The sequence below is a fragment of the Nyctereutes procyonoides genome, unplaced genomic scaffold (genome assembly GCF_905146905.1).
Source record: "Nyctereutes procyonoides isolate TBG_1078 unplaced genomic scaffold, NYPRO_anot_genome, whole genome shotgun sequence".
Classification (NCBI taxonomy): Eukaryota; Metazoa; Chordata; class Mammalia; order Carnivora; family Canidae; genus Nyctereutes; species Nyctereutes procyonoides.
This window is the reverse complement of record NW_026575135.1, coordinates 9,996,340-10,017,500: the sequence shown is the minus strand read 5'-3', so window position 1 is coordinate 10,017,500 and position 21,161 is coordinate 9,996,340. Positions and strand designations below refer to the sequence as shown.

The 21,161-nt window shown below is 45.4% G+C and overlaps 1 protein-coding gene across 4 annotated transcripts in view; it reads right to left on the bottom strand.

The window, feature by feature from the left end:
- Positions 1–21,161, bottom strand: part of EPB41L4B (erythrocyte membrane protein band 4.1 like 4B) — a 129,374-nt gene that overhangs the window by 45,111 nt on the left and 63,102 nt on the right. For 3 of the 4 annotated variants that reach the window (XM_055301965.1, XM_055301966.1, XM_055301967.1), the window contains exons 13-15: positions 20,701–20,731; positions 17,321–17,354; positions 13,339–13,403 (exon numbers count right to left, since the gene is read on the bottom strand). In XM_055301965.1, the coding sequence (XP_055157940.1) occupies positions 13,339–13,403; positions 17,321–17,354; positions 20,701–20,731 (130 nt within the window). Of the gene's footprint in view, positions 1–9,789; positions 11,469–13,338; positions 13,404–17,320; positions 17,355–20,700; positions 20,732–21,161 lie in introns of those variants that run through there. The other variant, XM_055301969.1, reaches the window with a different exon arrangement.

Genomic DNA, 21,161 nt, shown 5'->3' with positions numbered 1-21,161 from the left:
CTATTCTCAGGAATGGCTATCACAGATCACTCCAAAATAAAATCTTACGAAAAAATAGAATGGCTGTCATTAGATTATTCATCTTTTTGCTCCAACTAAACCATACATTTACAAAACTTTAAAAGTCCTTTTAAAAAACGGTCTATATATAAAAAATAAAATGGTCTTTACCCCTTCTTTTTTTTTTAAATATGTTCCACCTTCCATCTATCTAAAATAGTGTTTTAAGCTATTAAAATGGATCCCTAAATGCCTTTCTCTTTCAGATGATCTAGGATATATTCATAGTCCACATGAAAAATATTCCCTTTCAGACCTATTTTCTCTGTGACATGAAGGATTAAACCCTGAGTTCCACTCACTTTGTATGAACAATTTCAAGACATGAGTCATGTTTTTCCCCCAGGATCTTGCCACTTACACATTTTCAAGCTACTTTCCCTTGCTGACCAGAATTAATAACGGTTAGACTGGCAGTGTTTCTTCTACCTTCCAAACAATGAAGCAATCAGGCAGGTAGGCCAAGAAATCAACAGATGTTTTGCTTTTAATGAAATGCCAATGTCTGGATGGCCAAAAAAATCCCCCATAGGTTTTGTGCCAGCTTAAAGGCTCTCCTAGGAAAACACAGCGAATATCCTCTATCCAGGGTCCTCTGGCATCTCGTCTAGATTGCTCACTGCACTTATTGTGGACTCAGAGGTACTCTTTTACTGATCATGAGGCCTGCCTTAGCTCTACAGCAGGGTTCCCGGGGGGGCAGGAACAGCTTCTCTGGAGCCTACACAGCACGTCGATGCTCTGAACACCTTCTAGAGGAACCTGGTTGGGCAAACTGACCCCTGTTTCACTTTTAGCCTAACTAGGGACAATTCCACATTCCTAATCGGAGCTAAAGCATCAGGGAAGTATCGACAGATATCTCAGCAGAGCTTCCCATCTGATGGACTCTGGATGGGTTGCAGCTCAAGCAGCCTTGTCTGCTTACCCCAATGTGCTATATAAATGTCATTTTCTATGTGTGCTTAGGACAAGAAAAAGGTTCCACTAGTCCACATGCTGTCCATTAGCCTGAACTGTGGCTCTCCAGTTGGGGCTCTTAGCAGAATCTCCTCAATTACCATGTTTTTACAGCAGATGGTGTCCGCCAGAATCATACTTCCTGGCGGAACACTGGTGCATTAATCATGCTCTCTAAATACTCACCGAGGAAAAAACTCAAAAGCTAACATTTTTGGTTGCCCAGCACTGTGCCATCTATTCAGTTATTTAATCCTCTAACAGCCATCTGAAGAAGGGATAATTATTATTATCCTTATTTTACAGGTAAGGAAATGGTAGCAGAGACATTAATTAACTTTCTCAAAGTCACACAGCTAGTAAATGGCAGAACTGGGATTTGAAACCCGCAGGGCATTTAGTTTTGGTTTTGCTACCGCTTAGCCACGTGACCTCAGGTAGCTCATTTCACTGATCTGGGCCCCAGACACTGCATTTTTGGACAAACATTTATTAAGTATTTATATGCCAGGAACTACAGCTCAATGAAATAACTTGATTTGTGCCTTGTCTGACCGAGAGATGAGAGAAGGTGCATTTGCTCATCATGGTTTCCAGGATACCTGTCACTTACTTCCATTTTAATTTAGTAGAGACTGAACAGAGTGGGTCATTAGACTAACATATTGCTACAAGTTCTTATTAAATTCAGGGTAAGCATACCATTTGGCCGTAAGTAGAGCATATTTGAAAAACTGTACCTTTTTCATGATGGGTTCGAGAAGAAAACTGTTATCAAACATCTTAGAAATGTGACACGTTATGAATGTTAAGTCTGTTAATCAAGGATGATTTCTTACAATAATGTAGTGGTTTTATTTTAAAAGAGAGAGAGAGAGAGCAGAGATCAACCGATCTCATTTTCCCCTTATCTGAAAAGGTCAAAAATCATATTTTTTTTCGTGGTTTAGATTCCTTTATACAGACTCATTGGCAGATGGAAATTTTCTCAATTTGTATTTCTTTCAAGACATCTTCCAAGCAATCAACCTGGAACTAATTCTAGTGTTAGCACAGGTAATGTCTGAATCCATAAGACTGGTTGCTGCCCTTCTGATGAGTTTATTAACTGCCTACAGCCAAAGGCAGCGTCTCCTTCAGCATCAACTCCTAGTGCCTATTATTGTACTTGGCACGGCGTGGAACGCACAGTAAATATTTGTTGAACAAATGTTGTAGTGCATTAAATTTGAATTATTCTCCTTAGGTAATTTATCAAGTGTCTATTCATAAAAGCTTCACTTTGGTCAGGAGCTCCCCGGTTGTTCCTAACATTAGACAGCCTCTGTAAAACTACAATATGCCACATCTTAAGGAGCGACGAGAGCCTCTTCAGCTTTCGTGGTGGCTGCATCTCTATCCTGGGTGAGATAGAGCAGGATACGTGCCCCCGTCTTTGAATCCAGAATTTTCCTTTGGCGAAACTGGTATCATGCGGACTCAGGGAACGGCTGTAAAAATGGGTAAGCAGTCCTTGATGATCTTCTGCTAGAAAATCCATTTTAACCTAATGTTTTTCTTACTAAGTTTATAATGTCTCTCTGATTGAGGCACGGAGAAGCTGTGAGGAAGGGCTCCAGAAACTTCGTGGTGAAATCTAGGATTTTAGCAATTCCGGATCAGTTTCAGGATCTGAGCCCAAAGAATAAATATTTCATGAGTTCGTTTCTGCACAGAGGCTCATGACTAAGAGTTTATTCAATCTCTTTCCTGCCTTAAAAAAAATACTGACACAAATATAGTTGTTTTCTTTTACAGCATTCACTTGTAATAAACCTAACAGTGCTTTCCCTTCTTGGTTTCTTACAGATTTTTTTGTCTCTCATTTCTGCATTCCAGTGCCCACTTTTTGATTTAAATGAAGATTTTTTTTTTCAGGTGGATAATGGCATTAACCGACTGGCCCCTAGCTACTGCCGTAAATGCATCTCCAAACAGTATCATATGGGAAGCCTCAAGGAGCAGCAAGACAAAATAATCATTGCCACAAACGTGCAGCTACTAGTTGTGCAGAATAATGTCTAAGGAGCCAGTCTTTGCACTTCAAAAGAGCCATAGCAGACTTGGGCATGAGCTGAGAGTGTTATTTTTCCACTCTGCAGACATCATCCAACTCACCAGAATGAATGAAATTAAACTATTATTCATTCCAGGATGAAGTTCGAGTTAGATGAATAAAATGCATGCTCTGTTAAGGGCAGGTTTTAGACATTCTAATTGCATAAGATACCAGTGTGAGCAGGAGCTGGAGCTGAACACTGGGTATGTGTTCTTGAGGTGATACAGATGAGGACTAATCTATTTTGGTTTTTGTGTTTGAAAATCTCCTCAAATGATCCTTTCTCTGTCCCGCAATTCTTGTAGGTTTTCCAGAAACTTCTATCATAAACATCCTTAGTTGGCCTCTGAAGCTATACACTGGACCTAATTTTAAGGGCTCGTTTAATTGCCTTGAATATAGATAAAGCATCCATTATTCAGCCTCGGAATGAAGCTGGTGGAGCTGTTAGCATAGCAACACCTCTTGCTTTTGAGGTTTCAGCTGCAGAAAGTGGATGTTTAAGCCATTCACAATTCAGTAGGGGATGATTAGGTAGGTTCTGTGGCTTTCTTACAACACGAGCCTACAGGGATGTTCCTCTAATTATCCTAACCCTATTTAGTGAATTGCCTGGACGACAGCAGTTTTGTTTTAAATTCTGCAGCCTTTCCTCCAACATAACCGCTGGCAAGTCTTGGAATACAGTGGGATTTTAGACCTGATAAATTAGAACTTTAATTGTGATTAAGGGTAAATCCTTCCTTCCCTGGCCAATGCACCAGGGACATTCACAAGGTCTGAGTGGGTATTTACGAAGTTGCAGTGGAAAGTTCTCAACAAACTCCCCAAAAAAGAAAGGAAATATGGATGTGAGAAATCACATTCTGGCTATTTGTATGCTGTCCATATTCTTTTTTCCTGATCTCCAGGGCATCGTATCATGCTGACTGTTACCTGAGCTTCTGGAAGTCTGCTTTCCAAACCCGTCTGGTAAATATCAACTCTTCCCATCCTTCCCTTTGTCCACTATTAAAAAGGCTATGCTGACATGATTAATTTTACTTCATCAGTCTGGTCTTTATTAAAGAGCACGGCACAAGAGCAGAGGTTCCAGACGGTTCGGAGAAAACAAAGAACAAATGGTGTTCAAAAAAGATGAAAGGGTACGCAAACTTGCTTATTGAGAAATACAATTAAAATGGAAATTCTAATTTTTACTCATCAGACTAACAAAGGTTTAAAATAATTAGTTAAGGCTGTGAGCTTGCTCCCTGTGGGATGAGAGGCCCTGTCAAATCGCTGGTCGGGTGGGGGGCTCGGGAGAGAGTGTAATTGGGTAGGATAACTTGGGAGGGAAACTGTCAGGCAAAGTCCAAATGAAATATGAACGTACCTTTTCAGCCAGCGCCCCTACCTCCAGGGAGTTTATCTACAGATAGATTTACTCAAGTACATCAACGGAATGTACGAGGGTAGCAGAAAAAAACTGTAATTTTAGAGATTCGGGGCAGCCTAAATGGCCATCAGTATTGATTGGTTGAATACATACAGTGTTTGTCTATAGGTGGACTAGTCCTAGATTGACACAATGAGATGCTAACGTTTGCCTCTGGGGAGAACTAAGCATCTAGGGAATAAGAAGGTGGAAAGGAGGGACGCCTGAGTGGCTCAGTGGTTGAGCATCTGACTTTGACCCATGGTGTGATCCTGGAGTCCCAGGATTGAGTCCCACATCAGGCTCCCTGCATGGGGCCTGCTTCTCCCTCTGCCTGTGTCTCTGCCTCTCTCTCTCTCTCTCTGTGTCTCTCATGAATAAAAATAAATAAAAATAAATAAAAAGGTGGAAAGGAAAAGTAACTTAGATATTTTTGTTTGAATTCTGACCATTGGTATTACCTACTAAAATAAGTCAAAAAGCACAGCAGTTCCCTTTATTGCTGACTTTCTATTTAATCTCCAAATTGTTAAAAAGCCTCCTCTGGTTTGTGTAAGATGAAATCCTGAGCTAGACAAAGTGGGAGCTGAGCAGATGCGGTTTCCATTCTCCTAACTTGTGGGTCCCATTGTACCCGCAGAATGAATCCTCAGTGGTTTCACCAGTTCCTCCTTCCACCAGGTCGGCCGTCTGCAGATGGGAAAGCATTGTCCACGTTCCGCCTGGACGGTTATTCTCGAGGACTCTCAGACAGAAATATCATCTTTATTTCTTTTCATCTCATCTCAAAAGATCCCCTCTGTGTTTCTGCTCTTCACTCGTTAAGAGTTTCAGAGATGAGTCTTTACGTATTGTGCTAACCCTCTTCCATCTGATCTTTCTCTTGGGGCCAAACACCCCTTTCCATTGCTAAACTTAGACCATACATCTCAAGCCAGCAACCTTTAACATAGCCCATTCCTCGAACAAGACTCTGAATTTCTTTGACCTGTCTCTCATGCTAAGGCCTTACCTCTCAAATACTACCAAAAACTGCGACCAGCTAGCCTCAAACATTGTGCAAAGCACCTTGCATACATAATGTCCTTTAATTCCATTTGGGGATGAAGAAAATGAGGCATAGAGAAGAAACTGGACAAAGGACACATGGCTGGTGAATGGCACAGCTGGCTTTCAAACCATGCAAGTTCCAGAGCATTCACGTTTCACCTCATGAGAACTGTAGGGCTCTTGCCCTCAACAAAATCACCACTCCACAGTGGACCCGTAGTCGGTCTCTCATCAATGAGCAACATCCTGCCATTTTGCTTCTGCAAACTTCTGCATCTTCCCCACGATGAGTTATAATGTTAGCATGGGTCCTTACACTGGTATGTCCATGTCCTCTTCTCCAGTGGATGCAATTCTTTAGTCCCTTGCTTCTGGTGTGAGGAAAGCAAAACCATGACAGACTCCATCTGACAGACTTAGGGGAGGGTGCTCATGATGAAATTAAAGCCATATAAAGATACCTTAGAATTTTCGTATTCTTCTGCTTCACTATGAACCCACACAAGTGCAAAGCTATGCTGAGTAGATGTATCTAGGTACTTATTATGATGTATCCATTTACTTTTTGGTATCATGCCTACTTAAAAAAAAAAAAAAAAGAGTTGGCCTCTAAATGAAGAGTTAAAATTGAACCACAGAAGAAGGGCCAACCAGGTAGGAAGCTGTGCCTTTCCTACACCTGGCCATTGTAGGCTCGCCTGGAGACTTCAAATGAAGCTTCCTTCGATCTCACCACCAACCACTTAAAATAGAGCCTAGCAATTTCCATTTTTAATAAACTGTCCAAGCAATTCTTTGGCTCCCTAATTTTGAGGAAGTTATCCAATTTGCAGAATTATTTAAGATTTCTTTTGCTGAGGCTCAGCTGAATGTCAATTTCCCATTAGTTTCACCTTTTAGATACCCATAGGGCTTCTTAAAAATGTGCTACTTTTCTTGTGCAAAGGGATTCTTTCCTTAACAGCCGCTCACATTTTCCCTCTCTTTGCCCCATTATGCCTTGCCTCAGCATTTGTCGGTTGCCTCCTACAGAGAAATGGCAGAGGCAAATCATCCTTAAGCCTACTTAGGGTATTTACCTGGTCCTTTTGGAAGATTCAGTCAGGGAATTGACTTAGAGCCAAGTTTGGGGAATATTGATCCAAAGGATCAATATAGCTGCTCAGGGAGTTCTTTGATGAGCTCGGATCTTAAAGGACTAGTTGAAAGCTGGAAAGTCAAGGGCAACAAAAAGGATCTATTATTAGTTGTGTTCAGACCAGGACCCAGGAGGCTGGAGTCACTGACCTGGAAGGATGATGCCATATTTACAGGCAAGAAAAAAAAAAACAAAAAACAAAAAACAAAAACCAGCACTCCCTCACTGTCCTTGTTCCTTCATCTTCACAGCTAAGAACCATTTTCAGTGGAAATGGCAAACCAAGAAATGAAATAGGCAAGAGGTTTTTGAAGGCCAAGATAATTGCCTGGCATGATTTCAAGTCTTTCAGTCCATATGAATTACATCAATCTGACAACACTGTCAATTCACTGTTAGGAATTCTGAGGGAATCTCAGAAAAATAAGAGAGGATACAAGACAGGTAAGTACCCAAGTTTCAAAAATGCAAAAGCTAATTCTGTTAATTACGGAGTCCCGAGTTTGGTTGTGCAGGCAGGTAATTCCTTCTGAAGAAACGACTAGTTTGTGAGCTCTGGGAAAGGAAGCAGTGGATGACCACAAATGAGTGGTTCACTAAGAAAATAATGCTCAATCTCTGCTCCTTTTAAAAGGAGTTTGCTGAATGAATGCAGGTTCTAGACTGCAGCAGGAGGGGGTGGGTAGGGGTAATTAGGCCCCTGGGAAGGGTGTCGGGAGGGGAGGAACAGGGTTATTAGCTCCCTGGTGATGATGATGGACAAGGTGACAAGACCACTGATGTACAGGCATATGGATGCTGGTGGTGGTGAGTGGTTTTCCAGTTGGTAACCGGATTTTGGGGTAGTGAACTCTTTAAGTTCATCTAGTAGTAGTCTCATGGAGATCTATAGATTGACAGGGTCCCAGTGGTGAGATGGTCATCAGTGAGCACACGGCTGGGAACACGGGCTGGGAGTCAGAACTGCACATGTGATAACACGTAAGCTACTCGGTTAAACCCAAAGCCTGAGCTTCCGCATCTGAGAAAAGAGGACAGCCCCCCCCCCAACAGAGTGGCCGAGATCAAGTGAAGTGACACATGTAGTGCTGGAAACACACATCTGGCTAACAGTCCCTGCACGTTAGCACGGATCCATGTCGACCTACCAGGGTTTCTAGTATCATCTCCAGTATCATCTGCCCTGTAGTAACAAGGCTCATCATTAGATCGATGCTTCGAATGGGAACACTGCAGACACACTGGGGAATATTCAGATGATGAAGCTGAAGCCAGAACACAGCTGATGGCCAATGTCCTACTCAAAACGTGATGCCCTGGACTAGGTACGGCTGTTCAGATACCTTCGGACCAGCTCAGAGACCATGTGCTGCCTGTTATCTGGTTAGACATCTCTGTTAGAATGACTGTGGAATAAATCATTTGCTGAACAGACTTTCATTGAGCACATGCTCTCTGTTGGGCATGGGGAACAAAGGCAAATACAATACAAAGCTCCTGCCTAAGGAGTGTGCACGCTCCAGGATGAGATGAACAAAAGAAGAAGTTTTAATGTAAAGTAGTGAATGCAACGTTGATATAGCAGGGCTGAGGGGCAGGCACAAAGCAGAACATAGAAACTAACCTAGTTTGCAGAGGTGGGGGTGGTCGGAGTCCTGGAGAAAAGAACACATCTGAGCGGAGGCATAAGGGGTGAGCAGGAGTTGGGCAGAAGAGGATAGGAGTGAGAATGTTCTCGGCAGAAGGAATAGTATTTGCAAAGCACAGATGGGAGCAACAGCAGGATATGGTGCATGCCAGGAACGACAAGCAGCTTGGTGGTGTAGAATTTAAACGGGAGGGTAAGAAATGGGGCGAAATAGGCTACAGCAATAGAACGGAAGCAGACAGCAAAGGAATTCCATAGAGAAGGCCTTGGACCTCACCCTGTGGGTGCTGGAGAACCCTGGTAAATGTCGAGCATCAGAATGACTGGGAGGACAATGAGCTCGCCAGGAGCCTGGAGTCAAGGAGAACTGAAAGAGCACCTCTGAGGCAGAGGGAGGATGTTGCTGTAAGGTTGGGGTTGACAAGGCTGGGAGCTGAGCAGGCCTGCCTGGGGACTGCCTGGATATGGGTGGCAACAGGCTTCAGAAGAGCTATGGACGGTGTGTGTATACATCCTTCTTGCAGGGGAGGAGAGAGAATCAGGAGGACGTCCCTTCTTTTTTCTCCAGTAAAAGATAAAGAATTTGATTTCTGACATGAGCTAGAATATGACATGGGATATAAAGGTTGAAATGTCAGTCTAAAACCTGATAGGAGGGATCCCTGGGTGGCGCAGCGGTTTGGCGCCTGCCTTTGGCCCAGGGCGTGATCCTGGAGACCCAGGATCGAATCCCACGTCGGGCTCCCGGTGCATGGAGCCTGCTTCTCCCTCTGCCTGTGTCTCTGCGCCTCTCTCTCTCTCTCTCTCTCTGTGACTATCATAAATAAAATAAAAAAAAATTTTAAAAAAAGTATATAAAACCTGATAGGAATAGTCTAGGTTAGTGATAATGACTTCACAGTCAACAGCCCTAAAATGATGCCAGCATGAGAAGACCCAGCATCGACTATGATGGTGAGAAAGGCAGTAGACAGAGGAAGGACCCCTGGAAAACACCAACATTTAAGAGGAAGACAGAAGGAAAAGCTATTACAAAGACCAGAAAAAGTCAAAGAGCTAGAGAACCAGATATCACAGAAACCAAGGCAACAAATTTCAAGAAGCTGTGAGTGAGCGACCACCACCATCAGATGCAGCAGACAGAGGTCCATGAAGTTGAGGGATGAAAAGTGTACACGTCATTTAACGATCAGGAGGTCATAAATATGCATCCTGGTTAGACTTCTTGGTTGCAGACAACTGAATCCACTCAAGTTATTGAGCCACTCTTCCCAAGAGTAGCCTTATTCTCAGATGAACTTGCTCTAGGTCACCTAACTGAATGCTCACCCTCAGACTTCCAAAAGCTCCCTGTCCCGTTATCTATGTCGTCCACCAATGATACTTCTGCGCAATGTAAAATGAAGATGGAGTCCAAAAAAAGCCAGAATAATCTTTATTCCTTGGAAACACATTTGTAAAAATGTATCAATAAGATTAAAAGATTCTGAACACATTTATTTGTAGGCAGCACAGACACTGAGGATCAAAACAGCTGCTAAAAGGGAATACACCTGTAAACAGATATCTCAGGGAGGGTTTGGTAGGTGATTGACTCCACTGTGCGGGGCGTGTAGCTTAGTCCCTCCTTCTGGACAGATTCTTGTGGCAACCAAAAATAGACCAGATTTTAGCAATAAAATATCTCAAGAGATGTCAACACATTTTTTTTTAAAAAAGGCTTAAAATGGGCCTACTTACAATTACACGCGTTAAAATGGCGTTTACGAATTGTTTTCGCAAAAAAGACTAATGAAAGATACTCAAGTCTATCAAGAGGAAAAAAAAATGTTTGATTTGTGGCTTGAGGTGAGGGGAAATAAATATTTCAGTACAAGTTCTACCCTAAGAGACAACACATTGATAGCTGGAACTACAAAATGACTGCGCAACACCCATCCCATCCTATTCTATAGGATGCTTTGGCACAACTTCATTAAAATCCTAGACACTTTAATGTGAGCCACAAATGGATCTTGGATTGCATGTTGCTTTTTAAAAGAATGAAGTCCAGGGTGAAAACCAAGCCTCAAATTCTATAAATCCTGACAGTGTGTATTCATAATTATGTCTTCTGAAATCGTGCAAGTTAGCAGCACCAATCAATAATTTAAAAAAATTATTCTTGTACTTGAGCAGCAAATTCTATTAAAATGGATGCTATGCATTTGTGATTAGTAAAACTGCTAAGATTCAAAGTGGCTAAACTGCTTTAAGACAGGAAATTCAAAGCCTCCCTGTATGTATGTCACACCTAAGCAGTTACATACTTTATTCAGTTTCTGAAAGGGGCAACTCTCTGTGAGAGGAGGGAATTTTGCAGTTTTCCTAGGAGAGATTTTGTTTGAATGTTAGATCCTCAGACTTAAAATATTAACTTTTCACAGATCACAGATTTGTAGAGCTGGAAGGAGTTTGGCGATCACTTAGTCCAACCCAGTCTTTTCGGATGGGGGAAAAGGAGGCCAACAGAGGAGAAAGGCTTGTCCACCATCTCACAGTGGCAGGGGCTGGGCCCCAGAAGCCTCTTCCTCACCCCAGGATTGTCTTGTCCTCAACGCAGACCTATCTTCCTACGTTTTTCTGGTTTTAGTTGGTCCCGTTCATTAAATAACAAAGAAATATCACGTACAGCCATACGATAAACACAGACTTTTACTCCAATTTTCAAAATCAGAATGTTAAAATGATTCCTGAGCCTTTAACTACCTTCATTTTATTGAGACTGCGGTCAACAGGAAATCATGACTAGTGATTGCGGTTGTTTGCTAATATTACACGGATGCCAGGAACATCTTCCAGAACTATTCCTTAAAGACACTTTGCAAACACATCTCTGTGATGCCAAGACACTTCTCATGGGATGTAATGATACTACGATGGTGAATGGAGGTAAGGTGCTTCAGTCTCTCAAAGTGCGGTCATGAGTTTATCTCGATACACCATACTTTGCATTCCTCCTAAGTTCTTCTGGTTCTGGTCGTGGACATAATCGAAATGGCTGTCACCTCCACTGGCTGACGTTTCCCAGTGCGGCCTGTCATCCTGAAAGCATGGCCTGTTTTGTTGGCAGAGTGGATGGTTAGCGGGAGGGATGGGAGAAAATTCAGAAATGTGAGTGACAACACAAGCATGGGGGGTGGAGGGGGGGGAAGATGGGCAGGAGAAACCATGAGCCACGTGAATGAGGATGGCTTACAAACAAAAACAAATGGATTTTCTAAAGGTATTTTTAAAATCCAGATGCAGGTTAGCTCTCAACGTCCAACTCGAGAGAAGCTGGCTCCGCAGCCATACAACTGTCATTTCTCAAAGGGCACCCTGGTGATCAAGTGAATCTGGGGAAAGTCGGGTGAATAGGGTCCTTTAGCAGGTGCCTCTCAGGGCCGCGACCAAGCTAATGGGCACTGTCAAGGTCTCAGGCAGCGTTTGCCAAGAGTGTTGGACCACGGAGCTCTCTTTTCCTGGGGTAGGTTCTCAGGCAGTGCTTCTCTACCTCTGGAGAGCCTGATAAAGCACAGAATGTGGGGTCCTATTCCCAGACACTGATCCAGCAGGGTTGGGGTGGGTGGGGCAGGGGGTCTGTATCAGCAAGCTCCCCAGTGAGGCGAACACCGCCAGGAGAGGAGCCGGGTTGTGGCCTCCCACAGAATTCCCTTTGCAAGCTGCTGGGCGAGGGCCTGCCTCAGAGGGAAACTAATGCGATAAGCTAGGCACTAAAAAGCATAAAATTTTGTAAAAATAAGGTTAATAAAAATAGCATTTCTAGACATCTCTTCTGTTTTCTTATGTCCAAAAAATAAACCGTCTTTGCAACACGGAAACATTTAGAGTTATGACTCCGCTGGGCTGACGAGCTTTAAAAAGTGACCCGAATATCAAGTGTTATTGATAAAATTGCACTGTCGCCCTCCAAGGTCCCCCAACAAAAGTGGCAAGAACTATCAAGAATGAATGGCTCTCATCTGCCTTTTGCTCCACATGGATTTATTTTCATCATTCTGTTCGGTACTTTCTCAAGCAGCAAGGCTAGCAACCTCACCAAGAAATAACTTTATGCAAAGTGAATTCACCAACAGAAAGAGCTTCACACATAAACACCAATTAAGACTGATCTAAAATTCAAATCTGAAAAGGAACGTTTGCCTTTACAAAGCTGGCATTAAAACACCCTCAAGCCTAATGAAAACCCCAGCAAGGCAGGTGCCAGTTTCCTTGGAAAGGATCGTGGTGGGTTAGGGCAGAGGTGAGGAAACACAGCCCCAGACTGGATCCCACTCACCCCCCCACCCTGGTTTTCGTAAGTTTTATTGGGACGCAGCCAGGCCCGTTCGCTTCTGGGTTGTCTCTGGCTGCTTCCAAGCTACAACAGCAGAGCTGGGTAGTTGTGACAGACCACAAAGCTGAAAATACCAGTGATCTGGCCCATGACAGAGAAAGGTTACTGACCCCTGGGTTTAGAAAAAAGATCCACTCGTCACAAAAAAGCAAACCCCCCACCCCACCCCTGAAAAAAGTCCTTTCAAAAAAACCCGTAACAAAAATCCCCGAGCTTGAGGCACATTTTTAGTAACTGGATTCTTGGGACAGGAAAATGTTACTTAGAAATTTTAAGTAACATTTCTAACACAAAATCAAACCAAAAATATCTGAGGTTAGAATGACTTAAAAAAACAAAAACAAAAACAAAAAACAAAAACAAAACAAAACCCAATTCATTTTTATTTCAAAAAGCAGAACTCTGGCAAATCCAGACTCATCACTGGCTTCCTTTGCCTGGCAAATCATTAATCTCTTGCCATGACAGGGCAACTCTTAACAGCTGCTTCTGATGCAGACTTTCGATTTGTAGCTAGCTCCAATTCGAGTTTTTCCAGATGAAGGGAGAACTTTCGAGAAAGTACAGCTCTGTGAGCTCAAGCACTTACCTTACATTTGGAGAGTGAGGGTGCCACCGGGGCTGGCTGGGGTGGATATTGGGATGGTACTGAGGCTAGAAACGAAAGACCAAACTGGATTATTCCATGACCTTTTGATTTCAATGGTCTTCATTTACTTTCTCTTTCACTGGCATCCAGCTGAGGGGCCCAGAGATGTGAATGGAAAGCCTCTCACTAAACCCTGGCTGGGAGGTGGCTTCCCAGACGATCACGTTTCCCCCGTGACAAAGGCTGGAGGGCAGGGGAAGGCATCTTCCCGGAAAGGGTCCCCTAGAGCACCCAGGACAGGCAATACTCCTCTCCCCCAAGGGAACAGACGGAAGACACCCAAGTTGTGGGGAGAATGGCAAGCAATTTCTTTGTTCAGAAATGATTTCTGTCATCGCTGAAAATGACCACAACCGTGCGTAACAGGGACATCTGCAAACCCAAGAGAACTGGACAGGAAAACCAAGGCAACAGGACTGTGGGCGATCCCTTTCTCTCTCGTTTAAGCAGTGAGAACAATTTTCTAAAATGTGATCCAAAACCCAGTACCAAACCTCACTCCCCACCTGTTGCCACCAAAAACAAACAAAACCCCAAACCACCCAGAGCATTTATTATCCTGAATCAAACGGAAGGAAGGAATTTGTCCATTTACAGATGGGAAAATAGACCCAGACTGGTGACTCACAGAAGGACCAGAGGTGAAGACAAGGCGGGCCTGGCGGGTAGCAGGGGTGCCTATCCACCCCTGGCCTGCAGAAGGCGGCGGCCCCAGAAGCTGGGGGTGGGGGGGTGGGGGTGGGGAGGAGGCTTCTCAAAGCTGAACTTTCTGTGGGGCACATCAGACCCTCCTGACTTTTAAGTCACCATAGTCCTGCCACCGTTACTCTGTCAAATGCTTCTTCCCCTGCTGTTTTGGTTAATAAGCAGAAACCTGTTCTGTACTGCGGAAAATTCTCGGTAATTCTGTTCATTCGGTTTTCAGGAACCTAAGGTGCCCTCCCCCTCCCTGCTTATTCTGTATTCTAGTGGCCTCTCTCCTTCAAAGATGCCTGTCAGCAAGCTAAGTGTGCAGCCCCCAGAAGGACATGCTAGAGGGAAAAGGATCTGGAGAAAAGATCTCGGGAGCAGAACCTGAGAGCTGACCTCTCTCAGGGAGACGGGCAGGCACCCAGTTTTAGATGATTTGCCCAAAGCTGAAATGCTTCAAGTGTTTTGGTTACGTAGCTGGGCCTCAAATGAGGCTCTACCAGTTGGATCTTCAACAAAAGGGAATAATCTAGAATAGAAATGGACCTTCTATTCTACTCCTTGTCTTCAAGCACAATCAAACCCGATTCATTAGTGAAAGACCTAGAAGGATATTCCCAAACCTTCCTTTGTCTCCTTTGGTAATTTATTCACACTCTAAAGCTGTCAAGGAGCAATTTTTTTAGTGTTAGCCCAGATGGCTCTCACCAGGGCAGTTGTGTCCGCCTGGGGACAATTGGAAATATCTATGTGCGCTTTTGCTTGTCACGATATTCTACACGATTACCTTTTATCTACTGGGCAGAAAGAGGGAAGCTAAACATCCTGTAACTCTCAGGACAGTCACATAATGAACTGTCCCTCCCCAAACATCAACAGGGCCCTTATCAAAAACCACAGCGATCCATCCTTCTGCGCAGCTGGCCAACCTCACTGAGCCTGCGGCCACACGGACACGGCCGCCCACCCTCCTTCTCAGCACTCAGATGCTTCCCAATCAGGCCATTTCTCAGGATGTTCTCTTCCTGGTCAAGTCACTCCCAAACCTTGACGGAGCAACACAGAACCTCCAAAACTGGCAAGGTGTAGGGGACCAGTGGGTGCCAAAGATGTTATGAGAAGAAGGACGTCTAGGTAACAGTTTTTGAGCGTGGAGTTCAATGCACGACTGCCTCCAACGTTCACTCTGAGCAGGGAAGGCTCTGCTTTATTTTCATTTCTTTTTCTGTGCCTTCAAGCAGGGATCGTCCACCCACAGCTCTTCCCTTCCCCCCACAGCCAGCTGCTGTGACCAAGCCAAAAAGCCAACCTGTGACCAAGAAGACTCAAGAACCTCAAGAAGCCAATGAGATCGAGAAACCTGGCTGTTCCCCTACCGGGTTCAAAGCACTTTTTTTTTTTTAAAAAGATTTATTTATTTATGATAGACATAGGGAGAGAGAGAGAGGCAGAGACACAGGCAGAGGGAGAAGCAGGCTCCATGCCGGGAGCCCGACGTGGGACTCCAGGATCGCGCCCTGGGCCAAAGGCAGGTGCCAAACCTCTGAGCCACCCAGGGACCCCCTCAAAGCACTTTTTATGTGTTATTCCTTCAAACTCAGAAGTTCTGCAGGTTGGGAACAGGATTTCAGAGACAGAAGATGATACTGCACAAGTCTTCTAAAACATACTTTGGAGACCTCGAAAAGATGGCACACATTGGGATCCCACCCCTCTAAGGAGTTGCTATCGAGAGTAACAAATGACCAAGAAAGACACTAACCAGAATAATGCTCCCAGGTGAATTCCTTCTTACTTGTGACATTCAAAACCAGACTGGTGACGGGAGAAACCTGAGAGCAGTGGCCTTGGACAGAACCCGTCCAGCACAAGAAAAACGTCCCCAAGTGAGGAGGTCATCAGACACGGATGCTGCCTCTACCCACAAACCTAGCGAGGGACACATTGTCAGTGCAGGGCCCCCTGCCTGGCTGCTCATCAGAACCACCGTAGGTGCTCAGAAGCTGTCTGATTCCCCAGACCCATCTTCACAGCTTCAGATTCAATCAGTCCAGGGTGAGGCCCAAGCACTGCTTAGGTTTTCAAAGCTTGCCAGATGGTCTGAATGTGCAGCTGCAGGGGGGTGTCAGTACTTTCCAATCAAGAGGATCGGAGAAATCTCTGTGGAGGAGGTGGCTTCTGAGGGGACTCTGGGGGATATTTTAATGCCTGGACAGGTAAGGGAATTTCAGGCAGAGAAACACGGACAAAGGAACAGCGGGAAGAAATTATGGGGCAATGATTAAGGGATTCTCGGAGAGCTGAACATACGATGTGTGAGGAGGAGCTAGGAGGAGGGGGGCAATAAATGGAGAAAAGCAAGTCGGAGCCAGGTTGTAGAAGGCCATGAATGGCCAGCAAGGGCCACCCCCAGATATTGGTGGGTGGGCAGGCAGGGGGTGAGGGCCCGTGGAACAGCAGAACACCAGCCAGGGAAACCTATCTGTGCTCCTTCTGTGGGCTCAAGAGGCCCAGCACAATGCTTTACAAAGGAGGTTCTGGAAATCAATGCTCCACTGATGTTAACAGATACACTATCAAAAAAAAAAAAAAAAAAGTAGGCAGGGAGGTGAGAGGCTAGTTGTTCTGTAGGTCTTTTTTTTTTTTTTTTTTTTTTTTAATTAAGGGAAGGGTTGTTCCACAGTCCAATGATTTGGGGAAACAATGGCCTAAAAAAAAAAAAATGTCTTTTTTGTAGGATTTCTCAGTACTTTTGATACCCGAACGGGCACTGTGAGATCCAAGAAGGGGAATGAAGGACACGCCATCTCCCAAACATGTGACTCAGACGTCCTTTCCTGGAGGCACATCTCAAGGGACTCATGTTCCCTAGGCCGAGAACACACTGACAAAACACGGTCTCACTTGAGTGCCCCTAAGAGGTTGTATTTGACCACCCAGAAACTTAAACACATGTCCCAGCTGTTTGCCAGCTGACAATGTTAAGAAAAAATAGGCCCAGCTGAAATGACCAAGAGGGACCGACCAGGGGTCACGGAAGAAGGCTCTCTCCTCTTACTGTGTTTCTCAAAATACAAAAACAACTCTCCCACCCCCAACGCCCCGCCAACCAACACAAAATGTTTTGTTATTGTTTCTTCAAAATCTGACCATAAGCATAATGATGGCATGAAGTAGAGAATTTTGAAACTTTAAGAAGTATTGACGAAAATCGTTAAAAGCAGTATCTCACCTGGTAATTATGGACTTCGGGATTTGTTTTAGAGCTAAAGGAAAGAAGGGAAAAATTGTCATGTAATAGGTGGTAAAGTGGCATCATTAGTCGATTTATTTGACGATCAGAAACAAATCCTACCGACGCTGTTAGGAACTTCCACAAACACCGTTTCTTTTTGGTTATTAGCTGTTTAAATGAACATATGACCCGGGAATCCAAATAGCAACTTCCGCTCATCACTTTCGAGCTCACAAATAGAAAGACGAAGGCATTATTCCAGAATCCTGCTCGTGATGTCATGTTTCGGCGACAGAAAGGAGATCCTTCCGGTTGGACAGGCCAAGGGATTTTATTTCCCATTCCAGGTCCGTGCTGGCACTGCTGGGAGGCACCCCGGGCCCCAGGCAGCCCCAGCACCACCCAGCGCCTTCTCTAACCGCAGGAAGACCTACCAGCCGCTCCTGAGCGTCTACCACTGTGGTTCCTGCTGCTACCAACAAGTGCTGTGATCGGGCCACCACTTTGGGACGCTCATGCCATATAAGGCTGTGTACTGGGAGCTTCACATCTGTTACTATTTAACCCACACAACGAGGCTATGAGGTCAATAACTGGTACCACCTCATTGTGCAGATAAAGGAAAGGTTGCCTAAGAGAGAAGGAAGGAAGCCTGCTTGGGACCGGCCAGCTAGTCCGTGGCACAGCCAGGACTGGAAGGGACATCTGCTCAAGCCCAAAGCCCCTCTACGTTCCACAAAGCCAAACTGGCTTCTTGAGGGTCTGAGAAAAGGTTCTGGGCTCCTCGTGCGTGACCCTATCTTGGACTCTTAAGTGTAACTACTCTGGTCAAAAAAAAAAAAAAAAAAAAGAAAGAAAAGAAAAGAAAAACCAACCCCACCCAAACAAACATGGGCAGAGAAGGCTGCCTTTACGGGTAAAACACAATGTGTTTCACACGCAAGGCTGGCATCTGCCAGGGAAAACCACAAACACAGCACAATCGCTGGGCTACGCTGCCAGGGCGGTGTGCTTGAAATCAAGGTTTATTGCTTCTCCAACAATGAGAGAAACATTTCACTGTTATGAGTCTAGCTTGGGGTCTAAATGGCTCCGTGTTCCAGTCTTCAGAGAGGGCCAGTGCAGAGCACCCGGCTCTGGGCCAGAGTCACCTCCAGCTGGATTTCATCAGGAAGGGTAAGTGTTCAGCAAGGTGCTATTTTTCTGGTATCACCTCTGCAGCCTGGAGCACAATTTCATCCCTGGCTCCCATAGCAATCCTACTCACCCCGGGATCCCACAGGCTGTGAAGAGCAATTGAACAGCTGCAAACACTGGTTATTAGCTCATTTGTTCCTAAAGGGTATATTTACGGGTTTTTTTTTTTCCAGTGGACATTTTTTGTGTGTGCGTTTTGGTTCCTAATAATATATAATCTCCACTAGATGCTAAAAGGAAAATATAATTTTATTAGGGGTAAACAAACAAAACAATCACTTCCTTAGAAAGCAAAGGGAAGAAATGATCTAATTCACAAGCCCTTGAGAAATAAAAGCAAGACACGCTGACAGGTGGAAAGACGTGTGACTTACTTTTGGCAAGCTACCTGCCATGGGGATCCTAGAGACAGGCGTGCCTGTGGGAAGGAACTCTGAGACCACCCCCCTGCCTCAGGAAGGGGCGGGGGTGTGATGCACGGCAGCTCCACAGGACTCCGGGGCCCCTTCTTTGGGTGCTGAGAAGTGAACCCAGACTCAAGAGTCAGCTGCTTGCCCCTCCAACAGAACGGCACTGCAGGTGAAACTTGGAATCGGAGGCATAAGGCCGAGTTTCCAGCTGGGTGACACAGGGGCTGGTTGCATTCTCTAGCACCCCGGGCCCTGGCAGGTGTCTTGCGACTGCTCGGGGGGAGAGGGGACAGACGAACAGGCAGGCACCAGCCTCTTCCTCCCCGCTTGGCTCCACTCAGAGCAGCTCTACTTCTGTCTGTGCTAGACACTGGGCTTCCCGCTCAGGTTTCTTTCTAGGGGGCGAAGATCAGAGGCTAAAACAGTTTAGACAAACACTGATCTAGCCCAACCTCCTTGCTTTCAGTGAGAAAAAGGAGGCCCAGAAGGAAGGCGGAAGGCCCCAGAGCTGCATGAAAACAAGGCTGGGGCAAGGCAGGCAGCCTCCTGGTCCCTTGGCCTGCATCTCATCACCAACCAGGGCATCGGCTCCCCACTCCCCCGCATGCTGGGCCCTGCCAACCGTCTGGAATACACACACAGTCAAGCTGTGCTCACCTCTCAGATCCCCCCCCCCAGTGGCCTGAGACCTATGCCTGGGAAGACCCAGGGACTAACTACACAGGGATCCCAGTGGCTGCAGCGTGGACACCAGGGCCCAAACAGTTACAGCCTGTGATTCCCTAGAGCACGACAGCTGTCCATCTAAGTCAAAACTCATGCATGCAAACAGTTGTTTCAGAGAGAGAAAAAGAGGTATATGCAAGGTGGGGTGGTGGTTCCCACCTGGGCCACACACTAGAATCACCTAGGAGCTTTAAAAAACCAGATGCCTGGGTCCCTCTCCCCAAGACTGATGCAAATGGCCTGGGGCGTGGCCTGGCTGAGGCTGGTAACTCAAGGCTCACCAGGAGATTCCACTGTACAGCAAAGATCAAGAACGCCTGTGCTGGGGAAGGGGTGGGGCGTCGGCAAACCTCACCCCGTGGGCCAGGCCTGGCATTCGTGGGGTAAGTTTTATTGGATCACAGCTGTGTTCTTTGACTTACACTGTCTATGGCTGCTTTTGTGTGCCAGCGACAGAGCTGAGCAGTCATGAAAGACACAGCATAGCCTACAAAGTCCAAAGTATTTACTCTTTGGCACTTTACAGGAAAAGTCTGTTCACACCTGTGGAGGTTCAGCCTTGTGACGTGTTCTTTTGTCTGCATAAAATTCAATAAAGCTGTTTAGTAAAGGTCTTCTATGTTGTAGGACTATAAAGCCTGCACGTCACCGAGCAGATCCGGCATTTGTCCTCGTGGGGCTTTTGCTCAAGAGCACGGCCCTTCTTTCCCATCACAGCCTGCAATGCCATCAGCTCAGCGCGCCATACACATTCCTCTCACCCTTATCACCCACCGTTGTAATGAACAACACACAAAGCTATGCAAACAAAGCGGCTGTGTTTTTAAAAAAAAAAAAAGAAGGAAAAAAAAAAACCTCTCTTGGAACATTCTATTGTGTACTTATACCAGGAGAATGGTATAGCCAGGCAGCAGCAGAAAAAGGGGAGAAAAATCATCAGGTGACTCACTCTGTGGTTTAATTGTATTAAGGAAAAAGCCAACATTGCGAATAAAGATAATAATTAGAGAGAAGAGCCGTACCCCAGAGTCTGGGGACACTTACCAGAACTGAGCCGCTATCACCGGGTTGCTTGCTTTAAAGGAAAAACAGAAAGTATGCCATCTTAGAGAGCTGTATCACCGTGTACCACGCGATGACAATGAGCAGGGTGGCGACTGCAGTGATCCCAGAGGGGTCCTCACCCCAGGACACAGAATCTTCACCCTCGCTACTTCTTTCTGGAGGTAACGTCCCCCTTCCCCTGTGCCAGCCCGCCCGATTCCCCCAGTGAATGCTGAGCATGCTCCCAGGGCCGGGGGCTCTCCGAAGAGCAGGGACATTCTTGCTGTCAAGGAGCTCCCAGTCCTGACACAGAGCCAGAGAGGTGCGTAAAATCAAAGACGGCATAAGGGGATGATGCAGGCTGAAATATGAGCCTGATGGCACTGGGGAGCTCGAGACAGACACTTCGGGCTGGAGCAGGGCTGTGTCTGTGGAGGGGACCATGGACAGAGCTAGAGCTT